General features: G+C 30.9%; 1 protein-coding gene across 1 annotated transcript; it reads left to right on the top strand.

Annotated features, from left to right (window-relative positions):
- Positions 1 to 4046: 4046 nt before the first annotated feature.
- Positions 4047 to 23501, top strand: LOC124372672. The gene is made up of 8 exons (XM_046831082.1): positions 4047 to 4311; positions 7955 to 8350; positions 9549 to 9676; positions 11462 to 11513; positions 15189 to 15257; positions 15438 to 15625; positions 17701 to 17803; positions 22413 to 23501. The coding sequence occupies exons 2-8, from the start codon at positions 7975 to 7977 to the stop codon at positions 22433 to 22435; spliced, it is 939 nt and encodes a 312-aa protein (XP_046687038.1). The 5' UTR covers positions 4047 to 4311; positions 7955 to 7974; the 3' UTR covers positions 22436 to 23501.
- The last annotated feature ends 1521 nt before the right edge of the window (positions 23502 to 25022 follow it).

The raw sequence follows: 25022 nt of genomic DNA, 5'->3' as shown, positions 1-25022 counted from the left end.
GCAACTGGTCAGCACTATTTGGCATCATCTCCTTTAAACCCAGTTTATATGGTTATATAAAAAACCTGTTGGGTAAAGTGGCCCGACATATTGCATTCATATTGTCTAATCTTTCTATCTCAATTACTTAGCTAGAAAAAACACTTTACCACAAAAAACAACGTTCTGTAAAATGTTGTACTCTTTCTAATTCAAATAGTTTTATCAAATTATGTCAGAGTGCGGCACTAGGGGGAAGCTAAAGAAAGTGATGGCATAACAGGATATCAAAAGCCTTTGATGTCTGAAAGCAAACAAAACATCATATTACCAACAGGATACCTGCAAAAAAAAATGCATTGTACCTGTAATAAAGGTTTGGGAATTGCTCTGTCATCACATTCCAAATTTTGTTCTGCTTAATAACAGATATATAAACCTCATCATAATTGTCAAGCAACGCTTTACCACTTATCATCCAAATTATGCACCATAGTATGTCAGACTCGCTATTCACATATAGTGCGTTTATATACAGTGCTCTATTTCAGTGGAAGAATGTATTATTATGTACCCAATTTTTGCCTTTAACCAAATAATTTGTTTACTTTCAAAGACTTGAATTTAATTTGTTTTTGTTCTTTATTCTTCTTCCCTCCAGTTCAGAAAGGTCAGTCCCATTCTTAGAATCAAAATATTCAGTAAAGTTCAATTCAAAATGTGTTTATTAATTTTCTTTACAGTAACAGGTGAATAGTGTCAACAATTCCCACAAAGAGACAACATAAAAAGTAATTTACTAATTATGGTGTTAATATTAAAAGTCTTCCATTATCTATGCATTTGCATTTTCATGTATTAATGATAAGTCTTGAAAGAGTAGGGAGGTGATGATCCATTTGAAGTTGACAAAAGTTCTTTTTTATTAAAATGTAAAAGTGCTTTGGGATAATCATGTAACTTTTGCGCATCTTTAATTACAACACTGTTACATCATTGTACTTTGAACATTGTTTTCTAATAGTTTTGAGCGTAACTATTATAAAATAAAAAAATTAAGCTGTCTCAATAAATAGGTCCTTGAAATATATAATACTTTGTTTCAAAACTTTCAAAAAATGCAAAGTTATTTTTTAATTATTTTATAAATTTCATATCTATAGAATGAAAAAGGATAAACAAATTGTTATGTTGGGGGAAGTTATTCAGCTAAAAAATGTAATAAAAAATCATGTATTACACCAAATTTGGGTCACTTTTAACAAAAATTAATTAATGCCAAACAATGGCCAGCAATAGTTTAGTATTAATACATAGAGATAAATGTAGAAAGGAGGACAAACATGTAAACACTCACCCTGTATTTTCTATATCATTTACTCAAAAAGTAAAGGGAATTTACAACGCAAATTACAAACTCGTCAATAATAATTTAAACATAACTATTTAAACAGTGCAATAATACTCAGTTAGCTTACAATGAGAATTTGCTAAGAGAATTGTGAAAAGATTCAAATGGAAAACAACATAAATAATTTGATTTTTCTTCTACCTAATTATATTTATTTTTAAATGAAAACGTTTTGAATGTACCAAAAACCAATTTTTTTAAATGCATGTTTTCTGTCAGATGTCCGGAAATACCAGTACAAAATATGACCTTTGTGGAAGGGTTAAAGTACAATACAAAATTAAATTTTTTATTTTTGAGTTTCACTGTAAGGATTGTTTGTATACAAACTTGTAGAACTGAATTAGGTGGTCAACTGGTAATATCAGTTGATGTGGCAATGTTTCCAGTACATTAACTTTTCCCTTTTCATTGTTGGAGATCTGCCGACATTACAAAATTCTCACTACTATCCCTGGTTGGACGTTTTCCAATGGGACTATTTCACTATCTATATTATTATTAACAAACTTCTACGTTGTTGATAAATATTGTAATATATGGTCATTCACTTTGCTTGCATTTTAAAACTACAATTTTACATACACTGTTTGTGATTTATTTGTAATTGAAAAGTACCAATGTTGGCTTGTACTATCCGTTTACTCTGCAAATATGGAGTCAGCTAAACCTCATTTTACAATACAAAACGTAAAACAATCAACAAAAGAGTGTTCTACATGTAGTGATAGATCATTAAAGGTGTAGAAGATAAGAAATCTCTGTCTCTAAAAACAAAAGAACTTTTTTTAAGAAAATACTGGTACAAAATTTTTTGTTTTTGCCTGGTACAAAATGTGTAAATGGTGTAAAAGTGGTTTTAATAATAGCATATCTAGTTGCAACCAAGACAATCAGAACTAAAAAAATACAACGTAAGAAAATGTAAATACTATTTCTTGGCTAATTTATTTCAGAGTGTTCTAGTAAGAATACTAGAGAAGTATGCAAATAAATGAATTTGAGTAGATTAATGTTTTGCATTTACTTCACTTGTACGTAATAGACTCATAACGTGAAATAAATTATGTGCAGTAACAAGGCTCCTAATACTGGATATTGGTAAAACAAACTTAATTAAAGCTCATTGGTCATTGGTTCAAGTGGTAACCTCTATATTGAATGAAATCAATCACAAGACTGAAACAGTTTCAATCATATTTCTCATCAATGGGCATTGTAGGAAATGATTTCATGAAACTAATCGCTACTTCTCACGTCACAGTTCATCTATATTGCCTTAATTTTGTTGTTTAAGCTAATATGTTACTGTATCATAAAAGTAAATAAACAACAGTTATGTATTAAAAAAGTTAATATATACTTTCAGTAGAACAGTAATGACAGAAAATTTTAATGTGGAAAAAGAAAAGTATCAAGCATGAAATCTACTCAGTACTTTTCTAATTTTTATCAGCAAAGTTAAAAGAAGAGCCTCTGATGAACTAAATAACATTTTGAAACAGGTAGATCTTTTACCAATAGAATAAAATACCAAAGTACAGGCATGTTTAGCATCCCAACCTCTCTATCACTGTGAAGACGGTGTTTGCAATTGATTTTAGGTTGTATTTGACCAGTTTCATATGAATTTCACCAGTAATATACCCTTAATTTACAAGAATTAGCGTTTGGACAAAGTGAACTTTCTGTACATTAAATTCCTTTTCGAGTATTTTAAATATTTATCATATTCATTACTTGTTTTGTTAAAAATTCCATTGAGCTAATTATATTTAAATTTCACAAGAGTAGCAAAGATTTAATATAAAATTACTTTATATAAAGTAAAAAAATTGCTAGTAATACTAAAATAATAACTCTACAACATTACCTGTAAGGTTGAGTGATACATATCAAATTTAAACACCAAATACCCCCAATTACCATTCTACTACAACTATAATTCTTTCTAAGGATTATAATTTTACAATAAATACTATCTAATGTAAAATTATATTAAATACAAAAAGAGTTAAATTCATATAATCACAAACTTATGTCCCTAGTGCGTGTACTTCATAGCTTTATTATTTTCGTCTTATACAGTTAGAATTTGAATACATGCAACTATGTTGTGGGTTCAATTGTAATTTTTTTTTTTGTGATAGGTGTGCTGCAAGGACTTGTGGTTTCTGGAAGTGGAAAAGCCGGCTCGAGTGGGGAGGATGCAACTTATTTCTTCATCCATTGACTACCTGGATATATCCTGGCCCAAAATATCTTGTGTCTCTCATTATATACTGCAGATACAAATGCAGGTACAAGTTCAGTTCATTCCCCCTCCCGTGGAGGAACTGCCTATATTATCTCCACCGATCTCTCAGCAGTGTTCCTTCTCTACTGTTGCAACTTCACATCACCCATATGCTCCACCACTGTGGCCGACATTTCCCTTTGAGAAATTCTCTTTACCCTCCAATTAAATCATTAACAACTCCTGCACCCTCTCGGTCACTGATGTCCCCCATTAGAGCATACCACACACCACCCCACCACTCTCGTATCCCGTTAGAAGCTCAGATCACCTCTGCAAAACCGCCAGAGACTCCAGCGGTGTGGCAAGTCTCTGCTCCAAACCCAATTGTCATCACAATTCCCCCCTCCAAGACCAGAGGAACAGAGGCATTCACAACAGTCACAGATTTCACCATCTATATTACCTTACAGTTGTAAACCATCTGTGATAACCAGAGCTACTACCTCAAAGCCAGTTTACCAAACTGCATCCATCAATAGAAAGACTGCTAGTCATATCCCAGCTGGTCATTCTTTCTGGCCCAACATTCTGTCAAGGCCCCCTGTCGCTCCCAAACCGTCTGTCCAACAACTGTTGCCATATGAATTGCCTGCACTGACTCAATATCAACCAAACATCACAGGTTAATATATTTATTTTAATATTTTTGACATAATTAAATTTTATTTTCTTGCAAAGTAGTAACTTTTTTACTTTGTAATTTGTATTTAATGTTGAATCAGCAGGCTATATGTTTTTTTTCTCTTGTTTGTTATTTAATTTCAGTAATAAGTTGGGCTATGGCATGTTTAACCAAGATCCAACCGTATTGTGTGTGAGATTAACATGCAGTTCTTGAATAACTCAGATTTTTAAGGGTTGCACATGAGTACTGTAAAGGTAGCATGTAGAAGTGTAGTAAGTAATCTGAGCGATCTAAAAATGGTAATGACGAAACTCCAGCCCATGGTTCTGAATCATTGTATAGACTGGCTTGATAACTGTGCAGCCTTTCTATGGAATTTCATGCTGACGCTAAAGTACTTCTATAGTATCTGTACTTCTTTTGGTCATTCAAGATATCATTGATTGAAGCAATACAACATTCTGCTTCTAATTATTAGATAAGTGATTTTGTAAAACAGCTCTGATCAACTGGATAAATCTCAAATATGCCTTTACATGCCTCAATGCGCAATATTTGGAAGCAAATTTCCTTCAATAATATTGTCTTTGAGAACCAATAATGGTAACTGAGAGGCCACCTCTACAATGGTAATATGGTTCTTACCTCTAATAGTTAAGAAATTATTATCAGTGAAGAAAAGGCTCCATTTATTACTAATAATAACCGTGGTGTCACGGAGGAGGTTTTTAAAATAATTTGGCATTTTACAAGTTGTGTTAACCAGGCCGAAGAAGTTACAACTCTTTTCATGCATATATAGGTAAACCCAACTTTCAAAAAGACTATTTCACCAGAATATCTTGAAGAAAATGACAAAAATTTGTTTTTAGTCAGAAAATTCATGTCATCATGTTATGCTTAAAACAACCAAAATAGACAGTGTCAAAAATTGTAATTTTGCTAGCTTGAATTACAATTGAAAATTGTATTATCCTCTCTGTCATAGTTTGTAACAGTTCTAAATAAGTTTAAATAAATAAATTAATTAACTAAAGAAAATTGAATGTACTAAAATTAAACTTATTTAATAATGTTTATTTTAAAGTTAAAGAAAACTATATACATGACAAAATTGAAAAATGGCTAGTCTCCTCAATGTATAGACCAGATTTTGTTAAAGAGAGTAATCGGTATAAAGAATTTATATTAATCAATTCTCATTGGTTGAACATAACTGACAAACATACACAGGCAAGAGCAGGGGAAGTGGTAAAAAAATAGCTTTCAGTAGAGAAGCAATATAACTCGCTATTTGACAAACATTGCTTATACACGACGACATGTAAACCGCAGCGAATGTGTTAATGTGTGCTAGAGACCTATGAAGTATTTTTTAAGTCTTCTGAGGTAATGGACATAGTTGTAGAAGGTGTCTTTACTGTAGGGAGCTCACGTGTGGTGTAGCGAAGTGTACGGGAGAGCAAGGTAGATTCAAGCGAATTCCTCAAACTAACCATTCAGAGTAATTCTTTCCTCAACCCTCTACTGTAGTGCCTGCCTACCCCATTGTCTTTTGTGTTCTGACAACAATTTATTGTAATTACAAATTAAATATATAATGTTATTTTATTCAAAAAATTAAGTAAAATATTCACAGACTAGCATGTGCAATATTTTTAGAAACTGCGTGAAAAATAATTGACAGGGACCCCTGACAGGCGGAAAACGCATTCCTCCCACTATTCCACTTGTGAGCTCCATGCAATAGACGTGTTTTAAATTTTGTAGTGCTTTATAGTTCTCTAATATTGGGTATGATATGATTTTTTTTTTAATGTTTTGGCCGATGTAATATGAATTTGTTTCATATAGTTTTAATTTGTAGTGTTCTGCAATATTGTTCTTGTGTTTTATGTATGCTGATGTGGGTTTTTTAGATTTATATTTAGAGTTTTTAAATTATACATTCAAAAATAAAACAGAGCTTGTACTGTTTCTTCCACTAAAATGTCAAGGTTGAGAAAGGCCTTGTTGCAGTGTACGATATGTGAGTTTCAGGAAGGCTAAAGTACACCACACTATTAAGATGCAGTTGCCAAGTGAGCTCCCCATCCTAAGAACATACTGACCTTTTAGCTAATTTTTTCTCTCTACTTTCCCACCTGCTCATGCAATACTCATGAGAGGAAAGTTTGCACAAGAGCAAGCCGCCAGCTTGGTTGTTTAAATATTCACATAAGTTTTATGTAGAGCAGGATGGTGATTCATTGACAACATACGGATATATGAGGAATTTTCAAAAAGTAACAGGAATTTTCATTTTTTGAAAACAACTTATTTGTTTACATTACTGTTGCCACTCTAAAAGTAGTCCCCATAACATATTATGCACTTGTGCCAGCTCTTCTTCCAATCCTTGAAACACTTCCCAAACTTGATCTTTGGGATAGCCTTTAGCTCTTTCAGTGATGCACTTTTAAATCAAATCAAAATGCTTTATTTTCTAGCGTTTCTCTGATAAATCAATTTTTTAGAACAACTATTGCAAAATACAAATTCTTAACACTAAAGTATATTTAAATAATTGGGAATTTAATACATTAACATTTTTTAAATCTTAACTTTAAAGGTATTGTATAACAATGTTTTGAGGTCATCAGAGAGCTTGTTGTAAAGTTTGGGGTCGAAGTATGAAAAACTCTTACTGCCCAATTCTAAGCTTACCTTAGAAAAGTGAAGCACTCCCACCATAGCGAGACCTGCGCTGAGACACCTCATCACGGGAAGAGAGAGCCTCTCGTAAAGGTAGTTGGGCTCACGCATCAAGTTGCGGAATGTTTTTGTTAGCAAATTAACCATTTTAGAACAAATTTTGCTGCCACTTGTTTTATACCCAATTCATATGGCATGAGAAAATTGATGTACTAACATCATCAGCGACTTCTCTGATCATAATATGGCAATTGATCGTTCATAACCATTTCTTCCACTTTTTTCATGGATTGTTAATGTGCAGGCGTGTTCAGAGTGTTCATCATCTTCAATGTCTTCACAGCCGTCTTTGAAATGTTTATACCACTCATAAAGTCTTGTTTTACTCATAGCGGTTTCAACCATACGCCTTTGTTAACATATCCCACACTTTGTTACACATTATTTCATTTGTCACAAATTCTTTGATCCATCTTTTTTAACAAAAGAAAATTGCTGAGTTCATAAAACACATTAACCTTAGCATCTAGGACTAGAAAAAGTAAACAACGAATACAGCTGTAACTTTTATCATACTTCAGGAGCATGAGTACCAACATAATACAAAAATCTTGACAACCAGACTCTTCAAACCTGCAAAATTTGAAAATTCCCGTTAATTTTTGAACACACCTCATGTTATTTCCTAATATACTTATTAACTATTCCTTCCACAAGATTTTTAGAAAAGTGATAATTAAAAACTATATCTACATGAATATCTATTACCTTTTTAATTTTATATTTCCAGTCAATATTAAACAATAATATTTGCTAACAAGAACCTGATTTGGAACTCATTTGAATTTCAATCTATACACAACTCGGGACCTGATTTTTAGAAGACATATGAATATATACATTAATCAACATTTCCTTTTACTTATTGTACTTATGTTGTGAACAGTGACCAGTACATCACAGACAATGAGTTCACCCACCAATCGGCCCCTTCCAGAATGGACAATCACTGCTGTGAACAACACTGGAACAACAGGCAGATCAGCAGTATCTGCCCTCCCTGCACCAGTGATATATCCTTGTCCTTCTCCTCTCAAGATAGCTGTATCCTCTAGCTCCAAAACAAGTAACCCAGCTGCTACCCTCCCTACACCAGTGATATATTCCTGTCCTAATATCAAGATAGCTCTATCCACCCCCTCCCCAACAGTCAAGTCAGCAGTATTTAATCCCCAGACACCAATTCAGTCTGTGGAGTCTACACCCTCATCACCAGTTATCAAATATAACTCCAGACCTGTTACCATCATCAATGCTAGTCAACTTTCAAAGCAACTCTCAGGTAATTTTAATTGTACTACTTTGTAATGCAATGGTTTTTTAACATGACTAATTGCAGTGAAATTGTATCAGTTTCATTCTCAAAAACTGATACAATTTTGATACAAGCCTATAAATCTGAAATTGGCGTCTTTATAAGATAGAAAAGTTTTTAAAGTACTACGTGACGATTATTTCCATAACCAATCAAAAACTTAAGAAAAGCTATCAACTAATCATAAAATCTTCTCTTGAAATTCTAAAACTAATTTTCCTTTGAGAAAATGTGCACTAAAAACTATTACAAAAATTTAATAACCAAGCATCAGAAATTCACAAGTATCCATGATACTATTGATGAGATTTTAAAAATAGTGAATATAACATATGAGTCCTACACAAGTCCTACAGGTATTATCATGATAATGTTTTTTACCATGCCTTTAAACTATCAAAAACCATGATTGTATTTAGTTATTAACATATATTGAAATATCTGTAAATGTTACATGCTGTCTTTAAAAAAATTGAACCTAGTTTGCCCTAGTATTATTAGTGGTCACTAAGTATAATTAAATGTACGCAATCTAAGAATTGAGTGTTGTAGAAAACTACACAAATGTTGTCACATTGTCGTATTTTATAAAATAAAAGCAGCTTGAGATCCCTTTTGATCTTAATTATGTTACATTTGTACACGTTAAAAGAATTATGATTTTTCATCTCATTCACTACCAGAAACAGTGATCATTTACAAGAAAAGATGTGTTTGAAGGTTGAATCAGTAGCATCAGTAAACAGAACTACAGAAAGTACTAATTCGGTATTGTGAAACGTTACCTCATAAATGTACACAAAAACCCGGTTTGTGGTATCTTACTCAACATAATTTTTTAGTTACAAATGGAATAGAAATAAACAAGAAATTGCTGTTACATTTTTATAATATTTACTCTCTTACTTTTCACATTAGTTTTAAAATATCTTCAGATTTGTTGTTATAACAATTTAAGTATATATTTAGCCCATCAAAAAATGCTTATACACATAAAAAAGTGGGCAGTGTTTTAATCTTTCAAGTGGTTTAAGTGCAACAGTCACCCTCATTCCAAATTATATTTTGACTTTGTATCCTTTTGGAAGTAGCTTAAATTTCAGTATCAGTCGAGTAAATCAGTGGTTTTATGAAGTTGGCTGATTCATTCTGTTGGTTCTTACAGAAGGGAAGTCATTACGAATCAACATAAAGAAAGTGCCACCACCGCAGCCCAAATCTTGTGTCATCATCCAGAAGACTCCAGGACCTGTCATCATGGCAAATGAGGGTATTCCCAAGTTACCTATAGCTGTGAGTAATAACTTCCTATAATAAATTTAATTACAACAAGCAATAATATTACAATAATTGAATGAGTTTCATCTAAAGTTTTTATTCATTATCACGACCAAAGCTTCACAACTGCTTAAACACAAATTGCATTGATCTTTTTAACTATATTCTTGGATTAAGACTATCAGGATTATGAATCTTACTTGCAGATCATCACAAGAGAGGAAGCATCCATCAAATATACCCTGATTCTTTTCTTTAGTTTCTTCATCTACCATCAACGTGTAAATTAAAACTTTCATTTCTTTGATTCCCATTAAAATGGACATCAAACACAAAACCTATGCTAACCTCACAAAAAACACAAGCTCCCTTGATACATCTATGGCTATATTAGTCTGTTCTATTAATATTTTATTCTTGTATAGGCCTACACACAAAAGTATAATATACTTTAGAATAGGTAAGTAGCTGCAGTGTAAATAAAATGGCGTGAGCGAGACATGATCCATACAGCTGATGTAACAGACGCGAGGAGATGCTTGTCCCACTCCCCACCACTGGAAAGAAGCCCTCCTGCGTGTGGCTGCTTAGATATTTGCTTCTACAGAGGTTTCTTTGCAAGCGGGTTATCTATGAGTAATTTTATTTAAAAGAACAGCTGTTCGTTGATGGCAGATGTCAAAACTATTTACTAGACTTGTTATGTTAATGTTCTGTTGAATAAAAGTTTTGAATCTTGTAGTTGAATAGATTATTTTCAATAGTAGCTTGAGGTTACAACAACAAAACATGGTGGCAGCTATATTGTTGAATTGTTAAAGAGCTATGTTCATGAAGGAAAGTGTGTACATTCTTTCAATTATAAAGTAAGACTCAAGATGCCCAATGCTGTATTAGTGAACAAAATTAATAAGTTGTTAAACTAAGGTTGCTAATGCATTATATGTATATAGGCATCATATTGCATACTGCTTTATTTACAAGGATTTATTCTCTCATATTATATCATAATTATAATATTTTGCAACCGTTTCAGCACACTTCTTATGTATAGAATAAAAAAGTTTTATTTAAAAAAATGTATTAGTTTTAAAACTAAAATTCCAAGTTTAGCTCTTTTAAAATATAAGAAATATTTGGTATGAAAAATTTATTATATACAAATAATAGAAAAAAAACATCTTTTTCTTATTCTGTTCAAATGTGTAAATTTTTGGACTTGTCAAAACCTTGGTATGTTTATTTCATAATGAATGGAATGAGAAATCTAAACTGTTTCACCAATTACTAATCTAATTGTTACTATCCACCAAATTTCTTTCCATTATAATAACTTAAAAATTAGGAGCATGTTACCCTCAAACTATTACCTTTGCATATTATTTGTGAATATTTGTTGATCACTTAAATATTGTTTATTGTACAAAATGTAGTAGTTAGATCGAAGCTCAAAACTGAACTAGTATTGGACAAACCTCTAATATGGATAGTTTTTACATAACGAAACATAGTACAAATCAGACAAATTAAACATTTTCTAATGTCTTAAAAACACGATTTTGGAACTCGCAGCAAAAAGATGGTCCATAATTGACAGGTTACTTTAGCAATTATTATTAATAATTACTTAAGAATGATTTTGCAATGGAATATTTCGCCAAAAGTTTTTTATTCAAACAATTGTTCAGATCCCCTGAGCTTAGTTAAATAATTATTCAACAAACACAAATAGTCCAAGAAGTTCACAAACACCAATATTTAATATACATACCCATATTAACTTCTATATTCTGATTATAGAGCCGAACTGGACAACAAAAGTCAGTGTTCAAGGTTGTGAATGTTTCTCAAGGTAAGAAAATGTACAAGTATTTCACTAAAATCTTGAAATCACAAGGGTAAATTACTTGTGTTTTTAGTTTTTTTTATCATTACTTATAACATTGTACAATCTAAGTATCATTAATCCTTGACAATAACATATGGCTTGGTGGGAAGAAATTTTCATTGAATGAGGAAGTTTCCACCGCTATGACAGACTATTTTGCAGAGTTTGACAAAGCCTACTTTTGCTGATGGGTTGAAAAACTTGGAAACTCACTGGCAGACTTGGTAAAGTTGTTGATATCATGGTAGTATCATATAGTAGTACACCGTTTGATGATTCACTTGTTATCAAGTCACAAACTAAGTTTGCCAGTAATATTCAAGTACAACTTGAGACAAAGATATTACATTTTCCTTTCTCCTCACTTGTAAAAAGCTTATATAGCTTGTTCAAAATATTTTGTGTTGTTTTAACAATATTGAATCACTTTATTTATATGACCTATAAAAATAACTCAGATCAGATGATTGATGAAAGAGAAGGGAAGTTTTACTAATTAACAAACATGGGTATTATGTCATTTTTATGCTATTTTGTATGTGCTTTTCTTTTTATGTAAATTTTCATGAAGTTGGTTTCAATCTTAAATGTCATATTGTTTCTATTTTTCCACTTAATTAGCCACTAATAAGACAAATATGAAAGTACAATACTATAATATACCATTTATAAAGTAAGAAGTTTTTAGCCGATAAATACATAACATATAGGCAGGAAAGTAAGCAACAAATGGCCAGGTATGAGCTGATGATTAATTCACCAACTGTTGTCATGATGCATACAAATGGGTGAATAAGAGATCCATAAGATTGCAAAATAAGTATGTAATTTAATTGTGGGCACTACACAAGTTCTTAGAGATTTGGTTAGGAGAAAAGAAATAACAATTAATAGAGACTTGTAAGATTGATTTTTATAACTTTTCTTGTTAGCAATAATTCTTTGTAAGACTATTGTTTTTTTTTTTACAGTTACATTTTTACAATTTAAAAGTGGACTTAGTGTGTACTTTTGTACCATCAAAGTTTGCTAAGGTCGATGTTAGCTGTACTATTACATTCTCTATATAATTTACTTCATTTACTACAAGATTGGATGATTCGTTTTGAAATAAAGTTTTTAATTGTCTACAACACCTTGTATATGATGACCTAACATTTTGCCAATTACTTTATCATTACTGTTTATTTTCAATTTAAGGGGAAGAATGCACACAATGAGAACAAAGCCAAATTAGTGGCCTTCCTTTAGGTTAAGTTTTTATTACACATCAAGTGGCCCAAGCCATCAAAAATTAGTTTCAATACATTGTACATTCCTTCTGAGGTCTCATCCTATTTAACATTCTCAACAGAATCAAGCAATCTTTCGACATTGGTTGACAAGTCCTTGTAAACTTACTTTAGCAAAGTTTATGTTATGTTAATAGATGTTTCTTCAAATTAACAATCTTTTTTGAAGTGAAAACTTCTTTAGGCGCGTTGAGCGTTTTGGTAGAGGGTAAAATCCTCGGTTCGCGTCACCGACATGCTAATGATACTAACCTGCATGAAAAAGTCAGTCTCGCTGTGTTTTTTAACCGTAGACTTGGCCGCGGACTACTAACCTGCATGAAAAAGTCAGTCTCGCTGTGTTAAAACTGTCCCGGCGGAGTATGAAAACAGACTGCGAAAATCAGTGACCTTTACGGCTTCCTCTCGCGATTTAAAAGTGAAGCCAATGTCATACAATTCTGTAAGATGCGTCAAATTAAAGCTCTTAATATTGGCAATCTATTGGTTACATTTTTAAATATTAAAAAAATTTCGAAATAATTTTGATTATTGTTTACATTTTACATAGCGTTTACAATGACAGGAAAAAAGTAGTAAGCGAGGATTTTTGACGTGACAACGTCTTAAATTAGGTTGCGGCTCGGAGTCACTCATGAAAAAGTGTAATGCCCGGTAACGTTACGATGCCCGTCCAGTGGGTCCGCCGCACGGGATCCGCACGGGATAAAGCAGATAACTATGTTTATTCGTGAAAATGTGGAGTGCTTAGATTCGTCATTTACAACAACTACAACAATAAAGGTAAATAATTGTACACTGATATTTCATTATCATAAACTATGATTGATTGATTAATTGTTAGATTGACACAAAAGTTGAGAAACTGAGTTTATAGGTTATGTCATACTATTGACAAATGTTGATAGTGTTAAGTAAATTATTAGTTTAAATCACTCTGCAATCAATCGTAATTCAGTCGATTGAGAAGAAACAGCGCGTATTGCTAGTCAAACATTTAAAATAACAAATTATAACCTCTAACCTGTCATAACAGTGCGACCAAACAAACGAACTAAACCGACCAATCACCACGCGCGGAGATAGAATTTAACTGTGTTTAGCAAGAATTTCAAATTCCAATTTTAGTAAATGTTTTATTCAACTTTACCATTTACAATAACAAATTTTAATTAATTTCAAATTATGTACAATGTTTTAGTAAACAAAATATATTTCTATAGTTAAAATTTGTGCAATTCTTATTTTCATTCAATTCCTTGTTCCTATTGTGCAATTTAATAATATTCATATCAATAAATATTCTACCGAGAAAAAGACGTTGTCACGTAAAATCTTCGCCCGTAAAACCGACTTTACAGGCAACCATAATTTTTTTTTTATTTTTTGGTCAGACAAAATTTGTCAGCGAGAAAGTTGTGTGAAAATAGATGAATATTTTTTTTGTAATTTATCATTTTTTTATTGGAAGTTTAGTTTAGCCTGTAGTAGCGTATGAAGTGATGAGTGAACGTTTCTGCCGGAACTGTAGTTGGCGCATTGGCTCACTGATACCGTATTAACTCAATAAATTAGTTTATTGTGCAATAAAAATACCTTTACGAAAGAACCAAGTTAATTTAACTAATTTATTAGTTTTTAAAAATATTGTGGGTTTAATTGTTATTGCAATTATATACTTTATCCGTAGCAATAACTGTATTATTTATAACGGTGTTCAACTCACTGTTGTTCACTCGGTGTTTACTCACTTGTATTCTATGTTTAACTAACTATTAATATTGAGCAATTACAACATATTTTTATACAGATAAATGAATAATGAAAACAACAAATATATTTTTAAACATTTTTAATATTTGTACGAATATTTTTATACCTCATTATGGTTTTATGGTTGTATAGATATTAGCATTATACACTTTAACTCATATCTGCATTAAAGTATATGAATTCTAAAGAAACAACCATCAACATAAAGAGCTTCTTCAGAAGTATTGTTTTGGGTGATACAGGTGTCATTTATCTTTTGAGATTAGCAGCCTTCTTGGTTTCTGCAATTTTCACAATCTTAACCGCATCTTAATTACACTGACATACTGTTACTAAAAATTCACAAATTTATGGTTCTTAGCAGTGTGTAGAGCTAAAACATTAGATGATTCTTTGCATTTAATAGGAAACAAATCAATTATGGAATAAAAACAAGGTTCGTATTCTTGCTTTGACTTGAGAAATCTAATCCATTTGTTGTAAAGTAATATATCTCTATTGTCAAGGGCGATTTAGACCATATATTTTAAAAATTAATTGTAATTAGATCTAAAGACCATTATTATAATTTCAGCTCCAGGACCAGTTTTAAATTTAGCCGGAAGATCTACTGTTGTGCTTACTAAACCAACAACCAACATAGGTGAGTTTCTGAAATATTTTAAAGTAATTAATATCCATAATGTAAGTTGCAGTAAACTTTTAGCCAATCATAACTTTCCAAACTGATTCCCCATTGCAAACAACTGTTCCTTTCATTTCCTAGCACAAATCTTCCATATTTTAAGTGTTGTATATAAACATTTTTAATTTCTTTTTATAGGGACTACTATACGTCCTGGAAGCAGAGTGATAACCATCAAGCGCCCAGTCACTATCAAAATGCCTCCACATTTTATCAGAGCACAGCCCAAGACAGCAAACACAGTCGATCTCAGGCCAGACACAGGCAACCTCACGCTCTCTAATGGTTTCTCAGATATTGGCTCAAATTCACAACTAGTAAAACAGGTAATTCACTTATTTTAATAAAATTGTTACAACAATGTAAATTAAGTGTTATTTTCCTTACTTATGGCACAACACATTCACTGTAACAGGACTGGGTGAATCTCATTTTCTATATAATATAACACAAACATCACGTCAAACATACTGTATTACTAAAAACAAAACTAAAAATAAATAAATGCATATTAAAATAGAGATAAGACAAACCCTCCAAAACACTCATGCGATCTATTCTAGGGAATGAACATCCCTAACATCCATTCTCATCGTCTGTATATACCCCACTTGGAGTAAATCGTCGCTACACAATCGGTCAATGACCTTGGAGGGAGAATAGTCATGACATCAGAAGCTTAAACCTAAGAAGTAAGAAAGAGAGAGTGACAAACAACATCTACATCCAAATTTTCATTGAATTTAGTTTTTTATTTGATCCATCAAAACTTTAGGGTTGAATTTTGAATTGATTCTTCACTACATTATGAATTTATATTCATTGTTGAAATAAAAATTTAATAATTTTCTAAAAGACTTTTACTGTTGAAATATAAAAGTAAAAAAGATATTTTTTAATCCCTTAACACACTTAATAAAACACTTAGCATTTTTTTGTATCATGGTAAAATTACCTGGAAAACACAATTCAATTACTTATTCAAATGTTTTCATCTGGATTTGCTCTTATAGAATCTTTTTCTTTATCCTCTATTGGCAGGATCACCCAAGGTGCAAACAGTTTAGATCCCACCCCTTTTTCCTTTCTGTAGTTCTCTTTCCTAATTACAGTTAGTATTAATGTATTGTAATTATTTCATATTCCAAGAAAAAGAAAATGTCATGCCATATTCTTATTAATATTAAAACATATTTCTGTGGGAAAAACCTTTGACTAGGTTAATTCTGTTATTTTATTTAAATACAAAATGTTTAGTACACTCTACATGTTATTTGTTCCTTTTTAATATACGAGGTGTGTGTGTTTTTTTAAGTATGTATCGTTTTGATAGGTAAAAAAGTGTCTTTTATGTATAAATTTGTATTTACATAAAAGCCCATACTATTATCTACTTTTCTTTTCTTTTTTTGTACTACCAATATTACCACTTTAACCACCACACATGATATTGTTTAACACTAGTTTTTAGAACAATCACCACACCCGAGTTACTTTGTTTTCCATACCAGTGTTTCTTTCATAATGTTGTTATATTTTGTTACTTGGGGTGCTATAGGTTGGAAATGTGTAGGAAGTTGCTGTCTAATTGGTGCTGCAATCTATTTGATTTGATCAAACATTAAGGCAATTTATTTCATTGTATTGAATATCAATTTGAATTTACTCAAGCATACTGTTTATTATGGTGGCAATATATTTTAATAATAAACAAAAAGGATTTACTACAAATTTTGAACTTCCTAGTTTAAAATTGGGTTTTTTGAATGAAGAACAAAGAGTTGTTATATTTCAATTCCACCCATTGCCTCCCCCTCATTGGAAGATAAAAACTTTATTCGTCAAACATAATTGATCCTGATTAATAAGATTTTTGTTCTAATAAGTAATTTTTAAATAACATCTTCAATAAATATTTCAGAAACTACTAAAAAAAAATAATACTGGTTGTCTCATGTACACAATTATGTGCTAGAACCACCATTTTTATGGTTAAAAGCACTTATTATATCGAACAACAAGCTTTTGTATACTCATCGTTTCAAAGTTTTCTGCCTGATTCAACATCCAAAACAGAATTAAATTTCAAAGAAAATCAATAACAGTGTGCTTTACACGATCAGTAGTATTATCGACTGGCGAAGGTGTTTAGAATATGCAAAAAAATGTAAACCCAATCAATTGTTCCCATAGTGGTGTCTGTGGCTTGACAGCAAGTGTAAATAAGCAGTTCTCACAGGACCACATTGCTGTAATGGTAGAATTTCAAATCGGTACTTATGTTTTAAAAACACGCTCACTATATAAACACACAACACAGTGCAATATAAAAAAATAGATTTATAAATTATTGAATTATAAAGTCATATATTTATTTACAGTTTACTGTTGGTTCTTATAGGGAAATAATGAAGAGGTTTTATCTGTAACACCCACAACCAAAGAGATGTCAGACGTCGGTCAGAAAAGACCTCATGATGATGAGTCTGATGAAACAAACCAAGGTAAGTGTCATGAAAGTTATTAAATGTTATATCAAGGATTGAATATGTTTCATGTTTGATTTGATAAATAGTGATTTCTTAGTTTATCCTAATACTCTTGTACCAGCCTCTTATGTTAGCACTCAAAAGGTTTATACTATGGCTTGAATGTTGGCCAATCCTGACTAAACCTGTGCTTTCTGTACCTCTCAGAAGGTGAGGCCTAGTAGCTACACTGAGTATTTTAGCTTAATGATCAGATGTATTATAGGTTCATGTAAAAGGCTAAGCCAGGACACTGACTAAAATACAGGTCTTCAAGCAAAACGCCTTAGATGATGGGAAGGCTTTATTTTGTCAGCCACCCCTATTATAGATAAGCATGGAGCTGCACTTACAGAAAATCAACCACTTTTCTACCATATTCTTCCTTACCTGGTAACTTAATGTTATGTGTCCAAACTATCAACAAGCCATTATGAAAATGTTCATTAACAACATTTTTAATTGACATTTTATCTAATGACGTTATTAATTTTAAAATAATAAAATCTTGTAATAAAAGAAATTTTTTTATAAAGTAAGGTAAACAACAGTTTTTGCAACTGGAAATTATATAATTAACTATGTACAAATGTAAAGTATGGTACAACTTTTCATTTTTTACATTTTTTAGGTACGTATAAATTTACTTTAGATAAATGTTTCATGGCCATTTTCATTTTCAGACAAAATATTATTTTAATATTTACTATTAAATTTAGCATTCTTTGGATAATTTTAAATCACTATGTTTTTGTATAGCTCAATCATTAATTTATAATCAATAAAAAAATTACATGTTATTAAACTGTATCTCGCCTTTCAGAAATACAGTGGAGTCCCGCTAATCCGAACACGTGTAATCCGAACGTCGGTTAATCCGAACAGGTCCAGGAGGAATTATTTATAACGATAATGAACAGTTATAGGAACTAATTACTTAAAAAATGAAAATGGGTGCACCATTTCGTACATAAACAAAGAAAACTTTAATTAAATAGACATTACTGTACAGTATTTTATTAAGACAAATTGTGTACGGTACAGTACATAAATAATGAAGTTAAATACAGTATCAAATTGAAACTTATAGGTTTAGTATGAGTTAAATTACTGTATTAAGAAGTGAAATCAAACGAAAATTGGACGTACAGTACTGATATTATTATTGAGTAAAATATTAATTGTTAAAAGACATAAATTCAGTTATTGTCTTCTGTCGCATTGAAGAGAGTCTATTGGATGACGCGTAGTTTCGTACAACTATTGAACGCGTGGACCCGTACAATATCCAGTACGCTCACATTGCTTAACAATAGAACTCTCAAACTAAATACGGTAAATGTGCTTAGTATTCGCAAACACTTTTATTTGTCAAGAAATACAATGCAACAGTCAGAAAACATGTTTTAATAAACAATGTTGATAATTCTATAACAAAATAGACCCATCTCAAGTTTTAAAAACCGTATTTTTCTGTAATTCTGGCTAATCCGAACAATCACATAATCCGAATAGGGCTCGGTTCCAATTAGGTCGGATTAACGGGACTCTACTGTACACTAATTTCAGCCGGAAAAAGAATAAATCAGCTAATAAAATACATTAAAGGCAAAATGTGTTTGTGCCTACACACAGCTGACAAACATTGGTTTCCAAACAATAGCAACACTGGACAGCAGACCAAAAACAAAATAAAATAAAACTGCATATGTTTTTGTATAGCTCAATCATTAATTTATAATCAATAAACAAATTACATGTTATTAAACTGTATCTCGCCTTTCAGAAATTCACTAATTTCAGCCGGAAAAAGAATAAATCAGCTAATAAAATACATTAAAGGCAAAATGTGTTTTGTGCCTACACACAGCTGACAAAATACATTTGTTTCCAAACAATAGCAGCACTGGACAGCAGACCAAAAACAAAATAAAATAAAACTGCATATGTTTTTGTATAGCTCAATCATTAATTTATAATCAATAAACAAATTACATGTTATTAAACTGTATCTCGCCTTTCAGAAATACACTAATTTCAGCTGGAAAAAGAATAAATCAGCTAATAAAATACATTAAAGACAAAATGTGTTTGTGCCTACACACAGCTGACAAACATTGGTTTCCAAACAATAGCAGCACTGGACAGCAGACCAAAAACAAAATAAAATAAAACTGCATATGTTTTTGTATAACTCAATCATTAATTTATAATCAATAAACAAATTACATGTTATTAAACTGTATCTCGCCTTTCAGAAATACACTAATTTCAGCCGGAAAAAGAATAATCAGCTAATAAAATACGTTAAAGACAAAATGTGTTTGTGCCTACACACAGCTGACAAAATACATTGGTTTCCAAACAATAGCAGCACTGGACAGCAGACCAAAAACAAAATAAAATAAAACTGCATAAATAATAATAAATATCTTTATTGTAAACATTACAACATGATCATTGTATCACAATCATCAACTTAATTGAATACAACTAAACATTTTTCATTTATACCCTAATTTCTCACCTCTTGTCTTGGGATCAATCAGCCAATCATGTGGTCTCCCAGTTGTGTGCCTTAACCCTTTGTACTCTCCTGTCTAGTACCACTGTACATGGCGGATTCATCTGTCAGCTCGGTATTGTTTACACCTGTTTGTTGTTATAGCTCTCCAGTCAGTACTACTGGACATGTCAGTATCCCTCTCCACTCATGATAATAATCACTCATGATTTCTCTACAGCTCGGATTTAAATTTTTTAAACTATGAAGATTTTGTATTTCTCATTTCATTCACTAATAACTTTTATGAATTAAAAAAGTTGTAATCCTATTTAAAAAATTTCGTCTTGTGTTTGTAAAATTCCAAAATAATTGTAATATATTTGACTAATCTTAATTGTTTTAAGAGCATATTTAAATAGGTTTAGTTTACAAATAAACACATTTCTCACTTTTTATAGTTACTATTATAACCACGATAGCATATATAGTATAACTTTACCTGTTTCTACCTTTATATAAACAGCATAGGATATATGAATAAATAATACTAATGTTATAACTAAATAAATAAATTGTAAAAGATAAAATCTGTATACAATATTTTATCATATAAAAAATTTTTAACAGTAAATGTTATATTTTATGACATTAATCAATAAGTAAATGTGTTAAGGAAGAGGTAACAATAAAAAATAGAGACTACTCAAAGTTGTTATCATACGCCTTACGAATTTTTATATTCTGAAATTTCTCCTTCCAAGTCATTTGTTATGCCTTTAGATTGAAGTTCCTGATCAATCATAATGAATACGTCAATCATTTATTTGAAAAATAACGAAAACAGAATGATACTCTATAGAGATAGCTTGCATGCTCATCGGAACTGTTATCACATTGCCAGAAAGTCTTGAAATTCAGCAACAAAGCTTGTTTATAGCAGTTTCATATGTCATCACACATTCCAGCACTATTCAAAGGATAAATATCAATAGAGAATTTACAATAATAAAAGTCTATAACTCCGCAGTTGTCCAGTTCTACTGGAAAGGAGAGGGAATCGAGCATTTCAGTTGTACTGAGCTGGAGAGATGACCGGTCGACTTGTATGCAGTTAACTATGAGTAGAAAGAGGAAATGGTAAGAGAGTCGTTTGCACTGTTTTCGTATTAAAAAAAAAAAAAACAGAGGTAAGGGTTAAACTCGTCTACACCATAACACATGTATACCAAAATGGCTTTTAAACGCCTTCAGCGTTGTGTCACTTTTGATAATTTCCAGCAAACCATTGATAAATTGAACCCCTGCTTGAGCAGGCATACATTCATACGCTAACATTCTCCAAGACAGCTTGTCCTACCTGCCTCTATTTTCATATGAGTGTATGTAATCCCACTTTATCCTGAAAAAAATTGATATTTCCAAAATATAGAGGCAGGAATGAATCAACAGATGAAGATTTGAATGTTTGCTCTCACGACTCTCTCCAGCGAAGTTTGGAAATTATTCTGATCACTTATTTCGTAGTTAGAAAATTCTGGAAAAGTGTGTATTTGCACATCCTCCCGATAAGATAACAACAACATAAGCAAGATGTGGATATATGATTCCATAATGACATGAACAGCACCTGAATTGGGAAATATATTGAAAGTAGTCTCAAAACAAACTTTAAACACACTTTGTCGACGAGACAACCCCTAAACGGGAAACACGTGATGGACAGACATATGGTCCATTTGAGCTGTGGGGCTGACTTGGTGTACAATAGGTTAGGTTAGGTTAGGTTAGGTTAGGTTATGTGTACCAAGGGTTCGTTTTTATTCTCTAGTTGGATTTAATTGTTCCTTATACCTTATATGTCTAATGTGTGTCAAACTTTTCAAAATTTTTTAAATTAAGAATATACTTAACAAGATAACTAATTGTTAAAACTAATACTGTTTGTTTTTAAAATAATGTTTATCACTGTAGTTTTGGGCAGTTACGTTTAATTATTCGGGTCATGGAGTAAATGTATTGATTCACTATATTAAGGATTAGTTTAGTTACATCATAATAAATAATCTTGTATGTTTTCAGAAAAATTCATGAAGTTGGGCTGAATCCTTGGACATAACATGATCTCATGAAAATACCAAAGCAGCAATAGCTGATATGCTAAGTTAGCTTATCTTGTTTACTCTTTACTTTTTACCTTCAAACTTCAAAATGAGATATCAGATGTATATTGTACATTTATTATTTCTTTTTGAAGTTTATTTCTCAAAAGTATTTGTGTTTAGATTTTAATGTTCATGTTTTAATACTTTGTTTATTTATGATGTTATCACTAGTTGTTTTTAAGTTTATGTAGCTTGTTACCATTTTATAAACACTGTATTTATATGGAGGTCTACCAAAGAGTACTTAAAGTGCCTTTTAAGAATTGCTTTTCTTGATTTGTTAAGTAGTTTGTAACTGTGTAAAGGTTACAGTGTATTCCAATAGCTTTATAATTAGTTAAAGTACTAAGCCGCCTACCTGTGCTTAATATATTTTCTTTTTGGCTGTCTTATTTAAAACTAAACATCATGCTATGAAACACGTTTTAACTTTATTTGAAAACGTAAACTTAACTGCAACAAAATAATTTTAAAAACCCAATTCTTGTCTCTGTATTGCAATTCTTTCAATTTATTACATATTTTACTCTAGATCTGTGCAGTTATTTAATTTTAATTACAGCATGAATTTTTTATTGTCACCACTAAATAAAATGGGGATAGTTCATTTCCTTAAATGAACTACGAAAACCATAAACATTTTTTTTTAAATTCCAAATGCAATGATAACTTAGTGATAATACAGACAAAAATAAAATATAATAGAAGTGATAAACATGTGATAAAGATATCTTTCTCTCATATAATGTAGTTTATGGTGTTTAAGTATTCACTTTAGACTTCAAAATCCAGAATAAATAGTTCTGGATTGTTGTGTTTTCCTCTTCCTTTAAAATCTCTTTCCTCCAACGTAGTTAAGTTGTTTTATATTTTGTTAACTGGAATAGTACAAAAAAAGTATAAATATTTTAATTTTTGTTCAACATGTATATTACACATATAAAAGATATAGTCACAATGTTGTTTGGATTTACTTACATCTTACACACGGTGTTTTCTTTTGGATAGCTGAGTCATGAATTTAACTAAACTTTTATACTTAGTTAGAGTCTTGGTGCCAAAAGCAAATTTTCTTTGTATAATCACTCTACGCAGTTTTTTGTGTACTCAATAAAAACCAATCTCCTCAAGAAAGAAATTGGTCGTCAGCAGTTAGAATTTTGTTGAAGTTAAAAAGTGGAGGTTATCAAAATAGTTGAAAGTATGAAGCAATTTGTTCAGCCTGACACCCTTAAAAGTCATATTTCACACATGTAAACAAAAGTTGTAGTCAGTAAATCAACATCAGCTAAGTACAAAAAAGATTAACTAATTTGTTTAAAAAGTTGAATTTAAGTTTTGTTGGCTGATGCTAATATATTTATTATTTAAGTTACTGACGGTTGGTTAAAAGTGTGTAGTACTAAAAAAATTTACATATGGAGTGCTTATACATTGCAAATTGGGCATTGGACTATTAAACCTATTTGTAATAATCTAAATAGAGTAGACAATGAAGACAGACATTTCAGTAATTAAAACCTTACACTATTATAATTAAATCACATTTTTTTATTTTAGAAAAAATAAGAGTACAAATCTTTATTATCTACATATTTCATTGTATTTAATTTAGGAGAATTTGAAGGCTGATGTAATTTTTAATTAATAAAATATAATGTAAAAAATTATTTCCAATGTATTTAAGGAAACTATATATGTCCTTACTCAGGAAGAATATAAATATTCATATTTTTATTCTATAAGGTCAAACTAACTGTGTTGGTGTATAATTGAACAAACATTTTATTTGACAGTTTATATCTACATATATACTCTATGTATTGTACCCTTTTACGCTCTTACAAAAACTGACATATTCTTTTACCACGAAAGTGTAACAGTATTAAATAGCAGTGAGTTTTTATGTCAATGATATTTTAAATTGAATTATTTAAGTGTTTTTTTAAGTTGTGCTTGATGCATTGTTTTCTTCATGTGATGATTTGAGTATGTCTGTTACATGAAGATTAATTGATATTAAAATAATAATCTTAATTTGTTCCTTTATAATCGTGTACTATTTTGACACTTTCAAAACTTACTTTCTGGTGTTAAATTTTTTTTTTCGGTAAATAATCCAAACAATTAATGATACATACTTGGGCTAGATGTTACCAATGTTTAAATTTTGTAACTTTTATGGAGTAAATGTAATTAAGTACTTATCCTTTAGTTCAAATGTTAAAATATCAAAACACTACACAAATATTGTTGTACTGAAGTTGTCCTTACATTTATAAGTTTATATAAAATAAATTTTAAATTGTGTTTCTAAGTTTTTAATTCTTTGCTCCTTTAAAATTAAGGGATTTATTACTAGATCAGACAATGTTCAGAAACAACTCTGACCACTTTTTCTCGCAATAATATGGGCAACACTGAATAATATGCACTGAAGTTTACAGGCCAAAGACCTCTCCGACTTGTAACCTTAATGATATGCACATTTAACAAAAATAAGAATCAGCAGGATACTGCTGTCTAG

This window comes from Homalodisca vitripennis, unplaced genomic scaffold, assembly GCF_021130785.1.
Source record: "Homalodisca vitripennis isolate AUS2020 unplaced genomic scaffold, UT_GWSS_2.1 ScUCBcl_3719;HRSCAF=9429, whole genome shotgun sequence".
NCBI classification, from domain to species: domain Eukaryota; kingdom Metazoa; phylum Arthropoda; class Insecta; order Hemiptera; family Cicadellidae; genus Homalodisca; species Homalodisca vitripennis.
This window is presented reverse-complemented; position numbering and strand designations above follow the sequence as displayed.

Bases quoted from the DNA above. Each gene is read 5' to 3' on its own strand.
- LOC124372672 (XM_046831082.1), top strand. From the start codon at position 7,975: ATGAGTTCACCCACCAATCGGCCCCTTCCAGAATGGACAATCACTGCT. The intron at 15,258-15,437 runs GTGAGTTTCTGA...TTCTTTTTATAG, and splicing joins TAAACCAACAACCAACATAG to GGACTACTATACGTCCTGGA. The intron at 17,804-22,412 runs GTAAGTGTCATG...GTATGTTTTCAG, and splicing joins GTCTGATGAAACAAACCAAG to AAAAATTCATGAAGTTGGGC.